The following is a 14445-nucleotide window of genomic DNA, read 5'->3' on the forward strand; positions in this document are numbered from 1 at the left end:
TCCCCCCCCCCCCCCCCCCCCCCCCCACACACACACACACACACACATACACACACATATCCACGCACAAACCCAACTCACACACACACGACTGCAGTTTCAGGCAACTGAAACCACACTGTACATTTCTGTTTTTTAACATGTTCTACATCCTGGAGAATCTCCTTCTTGTGGATATGTTGTAACAAATAGTATGTGTACATCTAATTTAATCTAATATGGGTGCACATCATTACAAGGAATTAACGAGATGTTGTACAGAAACGGTTTCTAGTAACTGCAATCCTCTAACCATATATCCAGGCATGGTGCTGCTGGGACAGTGAGACACCGTAATTATATTGAGGAAGTGGGGAATTAAAGTCGCCATCATTTTACTCTACAAATTAAAGTTTCTTTTTTTATTTACAAATCATATCTGACATATTATGTAATGATTTCTCCATTTCTGTGAATGTGCGGTAGTGCTATGTCTCAAATAAGCTTAATTTGATTGTGTGTAAAGCTCTCCTTCTGTTGCTCTCTTAAAATACGCATTGCCACTCTGTGTATTCCTAATTGAGTGCATTACTTAGGGTATATGAGTATGTAATTGAAAATAACAAACTGTTTGAGGGTGTACACTGTCATGTGTTCCTTAAATATTTTGACGTACTTGTAAAAATACTGCAAGGTAGGAAAGGCTGGAAATATATAACATTAGTGTCACCATCTTCAGCCAGTAATGGAACAAAAAGAACCAATCCAGTTATGCATGTTCTCTGTACAGTGCGTGTGTATCCCCAGTCAAGGGAATTAATGATAGAGTTGAGGAAGAAAGAGAAAAAAGGGCAAAAAGATTTAGTTGCTTTCACACTTTGGTCTAAGAACCAAGACTGTTCATTGCATTGAACGTACCCCTCATTTCTGCAACTCTACTGGTCTCACCGAGTGGGGTGGTGCAGTGGTTAGCACACTGGACACGCATTTGGGAGAACAGTGAGTCAGATCTGTGTCTGGCCAGATTTAGGTCTTCCATGATTTCCCTAAATCGCTCCAGGCAAATGCTAGGGTGGTTCCTTTGGATGGCACAGTTGATTTCCTTCTTTCTCACCCCATTCTACCTTTCTGCCATTGGTGCTTTTCTAAATTCTTAATTTCTTAATCAAATTGTACAACTTTGAATCTTCTCCCTCTTCAGATTTCTTAACATTTTTTGTAGCAGTCCCCTATCCTCCCTCCCACCCCCAACAATCTCCATCACCTCCTTGCGGCCAGTTCTCCTATGCAATCACATTAATAATCAAATGATTAAATCATGCAGTAGTTATTTGCAGCTTTTGTAATTTGAAATTTTATGGACAGTGATCTACTTCATATAGATTTTTAAATGTATTAATTATTTCATGCATATGTTGAGTGAATCACATTCTGTACAGAATATCACATTTCTGTGAATTTTGTTAATAACCTGCATGATTTCATGTTGCAATATACTTTTATTTTACTGCTGCATGCTGGAACTCACTTCATTTGCATTTACTCTTTCCTCAATTTAAGTGTCTGTAACTCCACCATTTTTTTAGCAGTTGGATTACAGAGTAGGAGTTTTGGATTAACTGAAGAATTTGACACTACTTTCTCCTCACAGGCAGAATGCCATCTTTGAATGTAAACCTAGATCTCAGGATAGGCTACAGATCAGTATGTCACTATTGCTAAGATTTCATACTCACATTCATTGCCTTCACCACCTCACAACCAAACTGTCACTTTCCAACTTAACGTAGATCTTGGGCTATGCTACAGGTCATTCTGTCACCACGTACTATAAAATAGACACAAAAGAAGTATTGTCAGTCTTCCGTTCTCTTTCTGTTTGTGCTCATAATAAGGTCACATGCCACATCACAACTACATTTTGATATGAAGCCAACATCCACTATTGGTGGGTTCAGTTAACCTGAATTTTTCAAAAAAATTAACTGCTTTAGTGTAGACTTAATTAATGAATAAAGTCATGTCAAGCTGAAGTTTGAGCACTTGCATAGGTTTATTTAGTTGCTAATTCTTAAGCTAGATGGTATGGTTTTACTGAATTCTAATAACTGTTTTCATTTATTAACTTAGGGGAGAACGTCTTGCCCATAGGAGAGCGGATGTTACAAGATGTTGGGCTAAATATGGTCTTTTGCTTCTGTCAAATTCCAAAGAGAGATTAATGGAACAAGGAGAAACCACAAAACAATCTGAAGAAGTTGAACAAATAAATGAAAATGGTATACTGGAAATATATATATATATATATCTCTGAACTTACGGAACATATTATTCAAACATACAACAGTAAAATAGGTTATGTAGATGTGAGACAAAACATTTTATTTCCACATTATAATTCATTTTCTATATCTCTTCATGGTACATTAACCATGGGGAACAGCCAGAAATGAAATGTACCAGAATACAAAAGGAAACTCTTTCCTACATGTAATGTTCAAGTTGTCTTTCAATAGTATTTATAAATCTGTGAAAATGCCATGAGAGTTAATCTCAAGTGACCTAATGTATCTTTCTAATGTTGCGCATGGATTTACAGACCTCAGTAATATGAGAATGAAGACACTCTGCATCATGTAACAGGGTTCGATACATGAGAGTTTTATATTACCCCACAAATAAACACACAGGTTGTTTCAGGCCCAGAGAATATGGATGTCAGAGAATTGGTACCTCTTCCTCTCCTTCGGTTATGGAATCATTTGTTTAGATTCTAATGGACAACACTGAAATGACACGCTGCTCTATTATGCACGAAGTACATATGTTGGCACACTGATAAAGGCACATCTTCTAGTGTGTAAGATAGAATATTCTGTAAGAAATTATTGTGTGTTCGTCTGTTAACTTCTGGTGGAAGAACATGAGCCCCTAACAGTCACCAACTATGCCAACCCAAACATTGATAGCAAATTTTAGTTGATGACATGCTTCAAAAGTTATGTGAATGCTTTTGCCATCCCAGCTATGCTAACTGTGAAACTACTATGTCATAAAATTGAAACGGTGCTTCATCTGCGAGCAGCACAGTTACACTAAACTGTGGATTTGACACAGTGTTGAATAAACTATTCACAGAAGTGTACCTGTGCAGAAAAATCAGGTGCTCAAACTGTCTGCATGTACAGTACATCAGGCTGTTCCAGATCAAGTACTCACCTGTGGGCAGCCAGCTGTCCACGGGCTCAGGTGTGTGTAGGTGGGCAAGCGGATTATGCATGGACAGCCTATGCGACTATATTGCACTGGCCAAGCATCTGCAGACAGGAGTGTTTGAGTAACTCACACTTGTGCAGAATACTTGTAGTACCGCTACCTGATGGGTTTTCGGTACTGCATCTGTCCACTGGTGAGCTGACAAGTGCTTATAGGTGTCTGTGCCTCTTGAGACAACATTAAAAGAGCCTGTTGTACATGGTGTGGATACAGCAGGTTATCATATAACACTCACTATTCAGTCTTGTCATTGACATTACTTCTTGTAACTTCTTGTCTTGTGCTGACGCTAGTATCATCATGGCATGAAGAATTGCCTCCTTCATTTCCAGTGTTCTTGTCCTCACAGGCTGCCTCCAGTCACAAGTAGCAGGCTTAAGTATCCCACACTGCCTTAAACAGTGAGTGATCACTTGCTTCTAATGTTGTCCTACTATGGCACTCTTCCTTTTTGGAAATCTCTCTTGATACAAACACTTACTTTATTGTGATGTCTAATGGACACCTCTCATCTCAGCATTTGTGTACACTTACATTGCACTCTGCTGAAAGCCAAGTGTGTGACAAATGCTAGTAAAAAATTCTCTTCTCACCAAGACTATAATAATCATGTTAGTGGTTGGCGATGCACATAAGTAAAGTAGTAAAGTAAGTTAGTGAGTGGGAGAGTGAGTGACAACACAGGCAGTGACATGAATTATATGTCAACATTACCTTTGGTGAAATGGAGGGCAAAACTCTAGTAGTGAAACTAAAAATTACGGCTTAACCAGGTACAACCAAGATGGCTTCAGAACATTTTCTGTGAGAAATGGTTTCAGATAATATGATGGTACCCTCTACTCCTAAGTGTTTCCAATAGTTAATTTTGTGGAAATAAGGAGTTCATGAACTCATTCCAAGTCACATATTTCCTTCTCCTGTGTGTGTGAGAGGTGTCCTCAAAGTTTGGCCATAGGTTTGTGTTGTGGGCTGTATAAATGGCCTGGTAGATAACAGTAGAAGCTTATAAGACTGTTCATGGAGAAGTGATGTTGTATAAGGTGCATTTAAAAGGAAATGAGCAAGAGGCTGTAAAATGAAAACAGCTGAATGGATCGTAATGCCGTTGACTACAGAAGAAAGTATGGTTTCTATAAGGTTATGTTCACATGATGGAAAACAACCAATCACATGAGAGTATGTTGACACATGTTAACACAGCTTTTACAGAAAAAGTTTCTAGATGCAGTCAAATGCACATTCATACGCAATTAGAAAAATAGATAGCACCTATGTGCTATTCAATTGACCATGCGTTTGTCATGTCCAGATGTATCTTCTGCGTGTTTCTGTTGCTTTTGTTTGTTGGACATTTTGAAAAATGAGTGAAAGCAAAGTCTAGAATATTGACATTGAGATACTAATTGATGAAGCAGACAAGAGGGCTGGCAATTTGGAATAGTGCATCAGAATCATTTTAAAATGAAATTGCTAGACAGCAACCTTCAGAAGAATTGGTTTTGATATTCTGTAAGCGAAATGACTCTGAGGAAAAAAAGAAGAGAATAACTAAGAAAAACTTTGTTGTTATGAAGTACACCTTTGTTCATATCGTATGGTGCGTGCATGTTTAAGTGTACCTTCATTAACAAAATAGTTAGTAAATTTGGCCTGAACATTATCAGCTGGTGAAATGGATCACCCACTGTGGGGTAGTATTTATGCTTCTGAGATTTCCTTCTAAAGTATCATCAAGTTTAAATCCATTTCTCATGCAAACACAGTTGCAAAGTGCAGTAATCACTTTTACAATGTGTTTTGCACAATCCACACTGATATCTAATGGGTGATGTAGTATTATCCACTTATTACACACTATACCAAAAGTACAATCAAAGTACCAACAGGGGTTGGACAGAAGCATGGAAAACACCACAAGAAAGTGTGCTTGAACATAAATGCAGATGTTAGCCAAGCCTGCAGATGGTGCTGTTGTATTTGAGCACGAACAGCATCTGCAAGTGTTGGCCATGTTGGAGGTAAAAGAATTTGAATGTGTACAAACTTTAAGTGCTCATATGGGGGGCGGTACTTCTGTAACCAACGTAGTTGAAGTGTATGGTGTTTCAATAGGCACCATATTGAAGATTTATCCACATACAGGGAAAGCGAAAACCTTCATATGCTAATTCAAATGTGGATGAAAATGTGTTTTGAGAAATTTTGGCAGATGGTCATCAAAGAGAATTGTGATGAAAAATAAGGGGTTGACAGCTGCAGAACTGAATGTCACATTTGCGAACACTATGAGCACAAAAACAACATGAAAAGAACTCTGTAAGCTAGGAATCAGAGGGCGAGCTAGAATTCCAAAACAGTGATGCAGATGCCCATAACTGACAAATGTGATGCTGAAGCCATAAAACCTGGACTGTGGAGTGAGAAGAAAATCATTTGGTTGAATGAGTCTTATCTCACACTGTTCCCAATTTCTGGCCGAGTTTATGTCTGGCATATGCTGTCCCAAGCCTACAGTACAGACTACGTGCTGCCAAGAGTGAAACATGGTCACGATTTGATGATGATATGGGCAGCCATATTGTGATATTCCATGGGCCCATAGCTACTCCACAAGGTTGTAGTACTGCCAAGGATTATGTGACAATTTTGGTTGATCAAGTCTATTCCATAGTATATATACATTCCCCAGCAGTGATGTGTTCCAGACTACAGGGTCTCTGTTCTCACAGCTCGCATCACCCAGGACTGGTTTTGTGAGCACAAGGGTTAATTGTCACATCCCCTCTGGTCACCACAATCAACAGATCTTAATATTATTGAGCCTTTGTGTTCTATTTTGGAGCGAAGGGTGCGTGATCGCTATCCACCTCCATCAACGTTACCTGAACTTGCCACTATTTTGCAGGAATAATGGTATAACATTACCTTGAAAACCTTACAGGACTTGTACTTATCTGTTCTGAGTCAACTGGAAATAGTTTTGAATGCTAACAGATTTTCTGCACCATGTTGCAAATGGTAATGTGTTGTTATTTTTGTTTTTCCGTGATTTTGTCCCCCACCTGTACTTACTGAAGTTAGGCAATAGTTGAATTTCTTTTTTTTTTAAATCAACTGTGTTCTGCATTAGGATCTCAATGGCTTGTGTGTATCTATTTAGTTTTTAGTGAGTTTTTGATATAGATTGGAATATCTGAGAATTCCTAAATCACTGTCTCTTCGTAAGTATCAGTGTCAACCCTGATAAAGTGATAGTGTCACATAGCACAAGCAGCACTAGAGAAAAAAGTTTAAAAATTTTAAGATTGAAGTATAAGGAACCTGAATGTTCCGGATATTGTATTCTTATATGTTTACCATTGACAACTCTGATGCAGTGAGGAAACTTTGTATACTGTTTAAATTCTTTAGATTTTTCAATCCATTTTTCTTCATCTGGTTTTGGCATTGCAGTCTCTCTTAATTTCATGCAGGTAATTTTGTGTACTTGACAAATAATACCAGATGTAGTCAATTTTCCAATTTGAAATTACTAGTGTGGCTCCACTTGAAATATTCCTGTAATGATTAATATACACAACTATTACTTTTTACTGGTTCTTTGATACAGGCAAAATGGAAAAACTTAATGGATAATTTCGTTTGAGTGATGAAGAAATGAAGATCAGGGTCTGATGCTCGCAAGAACGATTACTTTCACTTTAAAAGACCCCTGTTCCTAAAGTCTTGCATACCAGCTAGAGAAAGGCATAGTAATTTGAGCATCAACATAGATGAAGCTGAGGCAGTAGGAAGTAATAGTGTGAAGGCTAATAACGATCCACTTAGCACCACCACCTTCCAAACCAGCAAAGAAATTCAAACCCATTGATAGTGATGACAACCTCACTAAATTTCTAGAAAGGGGTATAGAACACAGGCATCCTGAGTTCACCAAATTAACAGAGAACAAAGATGATGTGACAGATGAAGACAATTCGTATTGCTTATCTTTGGTGAATGAAATAAAGAAAATCCCTGAACGTAGTCGGCTCAGAGCTAACAAGGGAAACTCGCCATCCCATCCCCATCAGATTTAGTGGTAAGAAGACTCAGTGGACAGCTCATCAAAAACTGAACACAAATCAACCACGAAAACAGGAAGAAGGTGTACTGAACTGGAAAAAAAAGGTGGGGGGCACAGTAGAAACATAAAGCGCTAGGTAGAGCAAGCTAAAGGAGCAAAGCCAAATGGGAAAAAGGTCTACTGAACTGAAAAAAAAAAGGTGGGGGCAAAGAAGAAACATAAAGTGCAAGGTAGAGCAAGCTAAAAGAGCAACGGTGTCGTGGATAAGTGGATAAGTGGTCACGGCCAAACCGTGTTCTAATCTCTCTTGAGCCAAATTTTTTTTTTCCGCCAACTTTTTTTCTGCTGTTCACTGTATTCAAATTTGTGCTTGTGTCATAGTGTAATGTCCATTTGCAACAGCGAGGTGTGAGGGAGGGACCTATAATGACAGTTGATTCTGCACAACTACTCTATTGGAAAGGAAGTGACTTTCCAATGGGAATCACAAACGCTTGATGACAAGGTGACAAGTCAGCTGAATCCTCCACTGGAAAACACATCAGGTGTGTCATAAGTGGCATCAGTGACAGTATGTGTGTCATATGACAGGAATCTATTATCGACGCACCTGATTTGTATGCCTGGTAATTGAATGAGATATGCCCCTTTGCCCTATTTAGGTGTTCGTATGAATGTGAATGTGATACTCCCAAGGAAATGATGAAAACTTAATAGTTTGTCATGTAAGATGCAATAAGTGAATGCAGTAGTTTCACAACCACACAGTTTCTCTGTGAAAACATATGTTTTTAACGTTTTTGAAGTTGCATTCTGTTTTGTAAGTTTTGACTCTTGAATTCCTTTGTTGTAATGAAATTCACATCCATTTATTTGTTGTTTTCATTTCTGTGAGACATCTATGTGGTACCTCACCTGCTCTCACTATTCATCACATTTACTTGTGACAGTAACATATTCTTCCCACATGACTCATATTCCATAACCAGTATACTGTATGACAACTGCCAAGACTACAGGACTGGATAGACAGTTCATAATGTTGTGAAAATAAATAAATAAGTGGCAGGAGGCAGTTTTGAACAAGGATTGTCCTTATCACAGTCAAATATGGTGGCCACTTAACCATGATGTTGTGACTGTTCATCTCCTTTCCATATTGCACTTGTTAGCTTGGACTAATCACATTTTTTATTTTGCTTCTTTTCATAGTTCAGTACACTTTCTTCCTGTTTTTATGCTTGATCTGTGTTCAGTTTTTGACGGGCTGTCCATTGGGCCATCTTACCATGAAATCTGAGGGGTGTGCAATGGGGAGTTTCCCTTGTAAGATAGATACATACAATATAATGACACAGCACCAAAGCATGCACAATGACATCACCTGGCCATCAACATCAGAGTATTCACATGAAAACAATTTGCTGCACAACAGTTTTTTTTTATTATTGTGGTTATATAACACATGGGAGCATTTAGCACCAAGGACAACTTCATCAGTTGTCTCCATTGATGGTTCACCATGTCATTTGTTTTCTGATTGTTAAATTGTTGAATGTTAACACCGATAAAACTAAATGAATACTTACTGTAAAATAATTACGAGTCATCCTTTTCATGAAATGCAATATCTGATGGAATTCTGGTCTGCTTTAATATAATCTTAGATGAGAGGGAGCAAGTCATCAAATGATTTTATAAACATTCTGAAGTAACTAAAAATTTAGATTCATTGTCCCTCAGTTGTGGGTACAAGGTAATACATAGAGTCACACAGAGCCTGTCATTTAAAATTTGATATGCCCAGTTTGTGCATTTCCACCTTTTCTTACAATACAACCACACAATTATAGCTTCCTCCAAGTCCATATTCTGGGCTACACCAAAACAGTCTGCAAGAGAATAACTTCAGCAACTAATGTGCTCCATCGCTCTCCATCTGAACTGCCTTGAAATTCAATTGCACGTTAGTGAGAGTCAACATGCACTACATCTGAACGTAGCCTAAGAGTGACGAGGCTCCAAGCTCACCGTTAGTGGGACAGAAGCACAAACCCCCTTGTGACAGAGCAAGCATGTATGTGTGTCGACCATTCACTACATTCATTAGTGCTGAAAACAAAGGAATGGAGGCTTGCAAAGAAGATCAAAAGGGTGTAGTACTGTTTCCTTACAGCAGGAAGAGTTCGGGGAATGGAAAGTGACTGGAGGAATGACACAAGTGTACAGAGAGAGCACTGCATGTTTGTTGCGTTGATGGTGCTCATACCAACCTCTGAGGCAATGGCTCCCACCATAATTCACGTACCTTCAGTAGTGAGAACATCCACCCGCTGGACAATGGTATCGGCAAACATCCATCCATCCATCCATCCATCCATCCATCCTTCCATCCTTCCTTGAATTGCTTGTGACACGCCTTGATCCTTGCAGTGGTCATGCAGTGCTGTTTGTACAGTTGTCCTGGTTTTTGATGAATTTCCATTCCCTACAGTCCTTCCACTGTCAGGTAACATATTACACCCGTTTGCTCTTCTTTTCAAGCTTCTGTTTTCAACACAACTGATTGCAGTGGATGGTTAACATGTGCACATGCTCACTCTATCATCAAGTGTGTATGTGCCCTTGTCCCTCTAGTGGCAAGTCTGGGGCATCAGTGCTCTTATAGGGACCTCATCTTCCTCCGTGGGCAATTACGTTATGATCTGTCATCAGTTTTAATTTTACGTCCCCAGACTTGTTTCATTTTGAATGCATCACATACATAGGAAAATTACAATGCCAGAAAAATTCTAGTAAGTTTAGGAAGTGTTGCAGAATATTGACCCTAAGTGCAGGAAATGGGTGTTGACTTCAGTAAATAAATAACTCTGATTTGTGGTAAATAGTTGAAAAAGCCTAGTTATTATTTGATTATACTGTTGACCGTGAATCTCTGGAAACAGTAATTACTGTAAAATATCTGGGAGGAATTCTCCAGAATGACTTAAAATTGAATGGCTATGTAAAACTAACTGTAGGTAAACCTGGTGCCAAGTGGGAATTCATTGGAAGAATCCTAAGGAAAAACAATACAATCCTGAAAGAATGAAACTATATGGTTCAGAGGCCTTTCCAAGTTTCAATCATTTGTAATGTATTAATGATGTTAGAGAAAGTGTAGATTGCTACTCGCTGTTAAGATAACCCTTTGAGATGCAGACAGGCCAATGAAAAGACTGTTACACATTATAGTTTTCGCCCAAAGTCTGTGCTAGCAGTCACATGCACAGGAGGTGTTTGTGGGTTTTCTTTGCTGAAGAAGACTATAGCCAAAAGCTATAATGTGTGACAGACTTTTGATTGTGCCTGTCTGCGACTCAACAGGTCACCTTTACAGTTAGTAGCAATCTATCCTTTTCCTAATGTTGCTGATATTCCAATGTGAAGTTTACGTCTATGGTGTATATATGCAGACTGAAATGACGAATGAAAATGGTACAAAATTTCATTTGTCATTCAATCTGCATATATACATCAACCTTGAAAGAGATAACTTACAAAACACTCGTTTGACTTTTTTTTTGTATTGCTTATCATTGTAGAACACTTAATTAATTGAGGAGATAAAGAAGATCCAAAGAGGAGTGGCATGTTTCATCATGAATTTCTTCAATAAACATGAAGAGAATCACAGATTCTCAATGACATCCAGTGGCAGATGCCATGGAAGTGTTACGTATCACAGGGAAGTTTACTGCTCAAATTCTGAGAGCATTTGTTCTTTCAAGTCAGGCAACATATTACTTTCTTCCAAGTACATGGTGCCAAGTGATGGGAAAGTCAAAGGAATTGCATTTGATATGGTGGCTTACCCACATTAATCCTTACCATGCATCTCTTTCCAATTGGAACATTAAAGTAACTAACTCTTAATGCTACCAGATGTACCCTGTGCCACACGTTGAATGTTGGATTGTGGAGGTTGGAGATGGAGTTTATCAAGCAAAGAATTTACATTATCTGGTAGAATGTCTTTGAAATGTACAAAATCCCTGTATCCATTACATAACGCCGGTGTGGAATGTGATTGTCACTCAAGTTTAGTGAAGACTGCTGCTGTTAATGGTGATGCCTATGAACATAGAAAGCGAATGTCACTCTTACAAAGCTGCTCCAAGAGCTGAGGAGGAGTGCTGAAAGAAGACACAGGCCTCCTAACAGCACTCAATTCTGCATTACGGGTTTTCGATCTAAAGATCTAGTTTGCCACTTGATGCACTGAATTTGCACTGTTTAAGATATTAACCCATAAGATAAGCCCTGTGTGATCACATCCAACACCACAGAGCAATACTAAAGAAGAGGGCAGACAAGTGTGGTGTAGATCTGTTCCACATTCTAAGTGTTCTGCCAATAAATCACAATCTTTGGTAATAAACATAATGGATGTTGTCTCTGAAGATGTGTGCAGTTGCATTTCTTTTGTGTACTGTCCAACACTCAGATTATGCTTAGTTCAAAAGTACTTCTTTATTGGATACTGCTGGATGATATGTTCTGGTTTCTCATCAAACTGAAATGTGGAAGGTAAGCGACATGTAGCAATGAAAATAATTGTCTGCCAGTGATCTGCACTCAAGTGTACAAGTTGTTGGCACTATCATTCAGAATGTTCTGTCCTTAAAGAGTGGTGGAGAGATGAGTTTTGTGTGTGTGGTTTCATTGCATTCATGTCAAGCTTGGTTAAATTGTACAGTCTGTTGCCAAAATAAGGGGACCACTTGCTGCACACAAAAAAAACACTCCATGGACAAAATAAAAGTGGTTTGGAATGTCATTAAACAAGTAACAAACAAAAGTAATTGTGGGAATGAAACTGAAGCCCCAGATAGTTCTCATGGCAGAATGATATAATGACACACTGAATCATTGGCCACCAAGTTTGGTAATTACTTCCTCACACCGAAAGCAGATGTTGCATCTGTTTATTAACAACCAAATGTTCGTATATTAGATTTACTCCAGCATGCAGAGTTTACATCACCAGCATCCATTAATCTGAAAAGAACTATGCCAGAGGAATTTACATAAATCATTGTAGCACTGAAAAGTAGCAGTTCTGGCTAAGATGGTTTTTTTTGAAGAACTCTACCGTGGAAGCTATACAGTACCTCATGAAGATGCTATACAGTACCTCATGAAGAACATCCTAATAGAGGTAAACAGTGGACCTATCCCACTAGCATATTCTGTGACCTTCACAAGGGCTTTGATTGTATAGTAACTGGAATTTAATTTGTCTGATGAATTCTGCCATTTGACTCGGGTTTGCTTGTGAGAGCTAACCTGGCTTATGTGCTGTTTGTCTTAAAAAAACTGGTCATCACCTCAACAATAGGACAACAAAGATAATAAATGTGTCGGAAAATGAAATTGTGGTGTTGTACACATTATTAAGAAAATGCTATCCAGTATTCATAAAGATTTTCAGTTTCACAGCTACAGACTGGAGTGCCACCAAAAAAGGCAGAGAAGAGGTGACGAAAATCAGGTTGGTAATTTTACAAATGCCATTAAATCAAGTTGGCTATTACAATATCTCCTTTCAGTCACTCTAAAAGCAACAAATGCTGTTCCAGCCTCAAACATTGACTTGTTTATTATGTGCAATGACACAAACAGCATCAGTGCCTCACTGATGTGTCTGTCATAGTTAGATGAAGTACAACTTTCTCCACACATTTTTTGCCAATTGTTTCAGATTTTATTCACACTATTGCAATTTTTCCCATTCCATGTAAACCAGTGCACACAGTAATGTTGAAATTAATGGTATATTTTTTTGGTTGTTCCCTATGTTTTGACTATCCTGACACTGTTCTGATATTTCAGATAGGATTTTCATTTCTGCTGGAATGAAATAGATCCAAAATACAAATTATTTTAATGTATTTCATTATTTGCACTCCTACATTGTTTTATGGGCTCTTTGTCTTAATTATTTGCATAAAACAGTGTGTGTCATATAGTCTATATTGCTATTTGGTAATTTAATATGGTGATGTGGTTGGTTTTTGTAGGTGATGTACTGTTTGCTTTTTCATCACTAGAAGTGAATAGCTACGAAGATCAGATTACTGACAAATACATTCTCACATTTGATGATGCGAGGAAAGTTTTTCTGAAAACACAGGAATGGTTAAATGAAGCTAAACAGTATTACACTCTTGATAGCCACGCCTCTGATTATGTTCAAATTGTACAAGATCACAGCCAGTTATTCAGCCACCTTGCGTTCTTTGAAGATGATGAGGAAAGGTAAGCATGTATTTAAGGGAGAGTCACTTTGATATTGGAAAAATCCTTGTACATATTCTGAACAAGTCCTTATCAAGACTAAAAGTAAGATAAAGATACTTAATCAACAGTGACATTTATTCTTCATGTTATGTACAATTTTTCTGTTTGTGCAACTTTTCCTTTCACCTAATAGTCAGATTAAATCATCATTTCAAATATTACAATGTGTAGATTGAAATGCTCATACATTTTTGACGGCCTGAATTTTATGAACGAAATGAGGTTTGAACCCTCTTGCAGTTTACACTACATCCCAAACTGAAACATGTGTGCTTATCCCTAACTTCTGTAGAGCAGAACCCAAATGTGCCTCATTTTAATTCATAGTTTTTCTGTAATTTTCTTCATTTTCTGTAAACTGCCATTTTTCACCTTACATTACTATTTTAGTGCCCTTTAGAGATTGTATGTTTCCTTCTTCTGTGTATTGTAAGATGAAAAATCTCACACATCATTACATCTACATCGGTATGTATGTACGTACATACACATATATAAAAAACAAAGATACTTTAACTTACCAAACGACAAAGTGCTGGTATGCTGATAGACAAGGGGACTTATGACCTAAGATGTTGAGTCCCATAGTGCTCAGAGCCATGCTGATAGACACAATAAAATAAAAAACACAAAAACACACATAGCCTGAATATTTGTGTGTGTGTTTATGTGTTTTTTATTTTATTGTATTTATCAACATACCAGCACTTTCTCGTTTGGTAAGTTAAAGCATCTTTTTTTTTTTTTTTTTGAGGGTGCCATTTCCTTTCCTGTCCCGC

The 14445-nt window shown here is 38.0% G+C and overlaps 1 protein-coding gene across 1 annotated transcript in view; it reads left to right on the plus strand.

Moving 5' to 3' along the window:
* LOC126092045 (KIF-binding protein) overlaps positions 1 to 14445 on the plus strand; it is a 126290-nt gene that overhangs the window by 13209 nt on the left and 98636 nt on the right. The window contains exons 2-3 of the mRNA XM_049907451.1: positions 2110 to 2258; positions 13387 to 13624. Coding sequence (XP_049763408.1) covers positions 2110 to 2258; positions 13387 to 13624 — 387 coding nt within the window. The remainder of the gene's footprint in view (positions 1 to 2109; positions 2259 to 13386; positions 13625 to 14445) is intronic.

The sequence above is a fragment of the Schistocerca cancellata genome, chromosome 7, assembly GCF_023864275.1.
Source record: "Schistocerca cancellata isolate TAMUIC-IGC-003103 chromosome 7, iqSchCanc2.1, whole genome shotgun sequence".
Taxonomy (NCBI): Eukaryota; Metazoa; Arthropoda; class Insecta; order Orthoptera; family Acrididae; genus Schistocerca; species Schistocerca cancellata.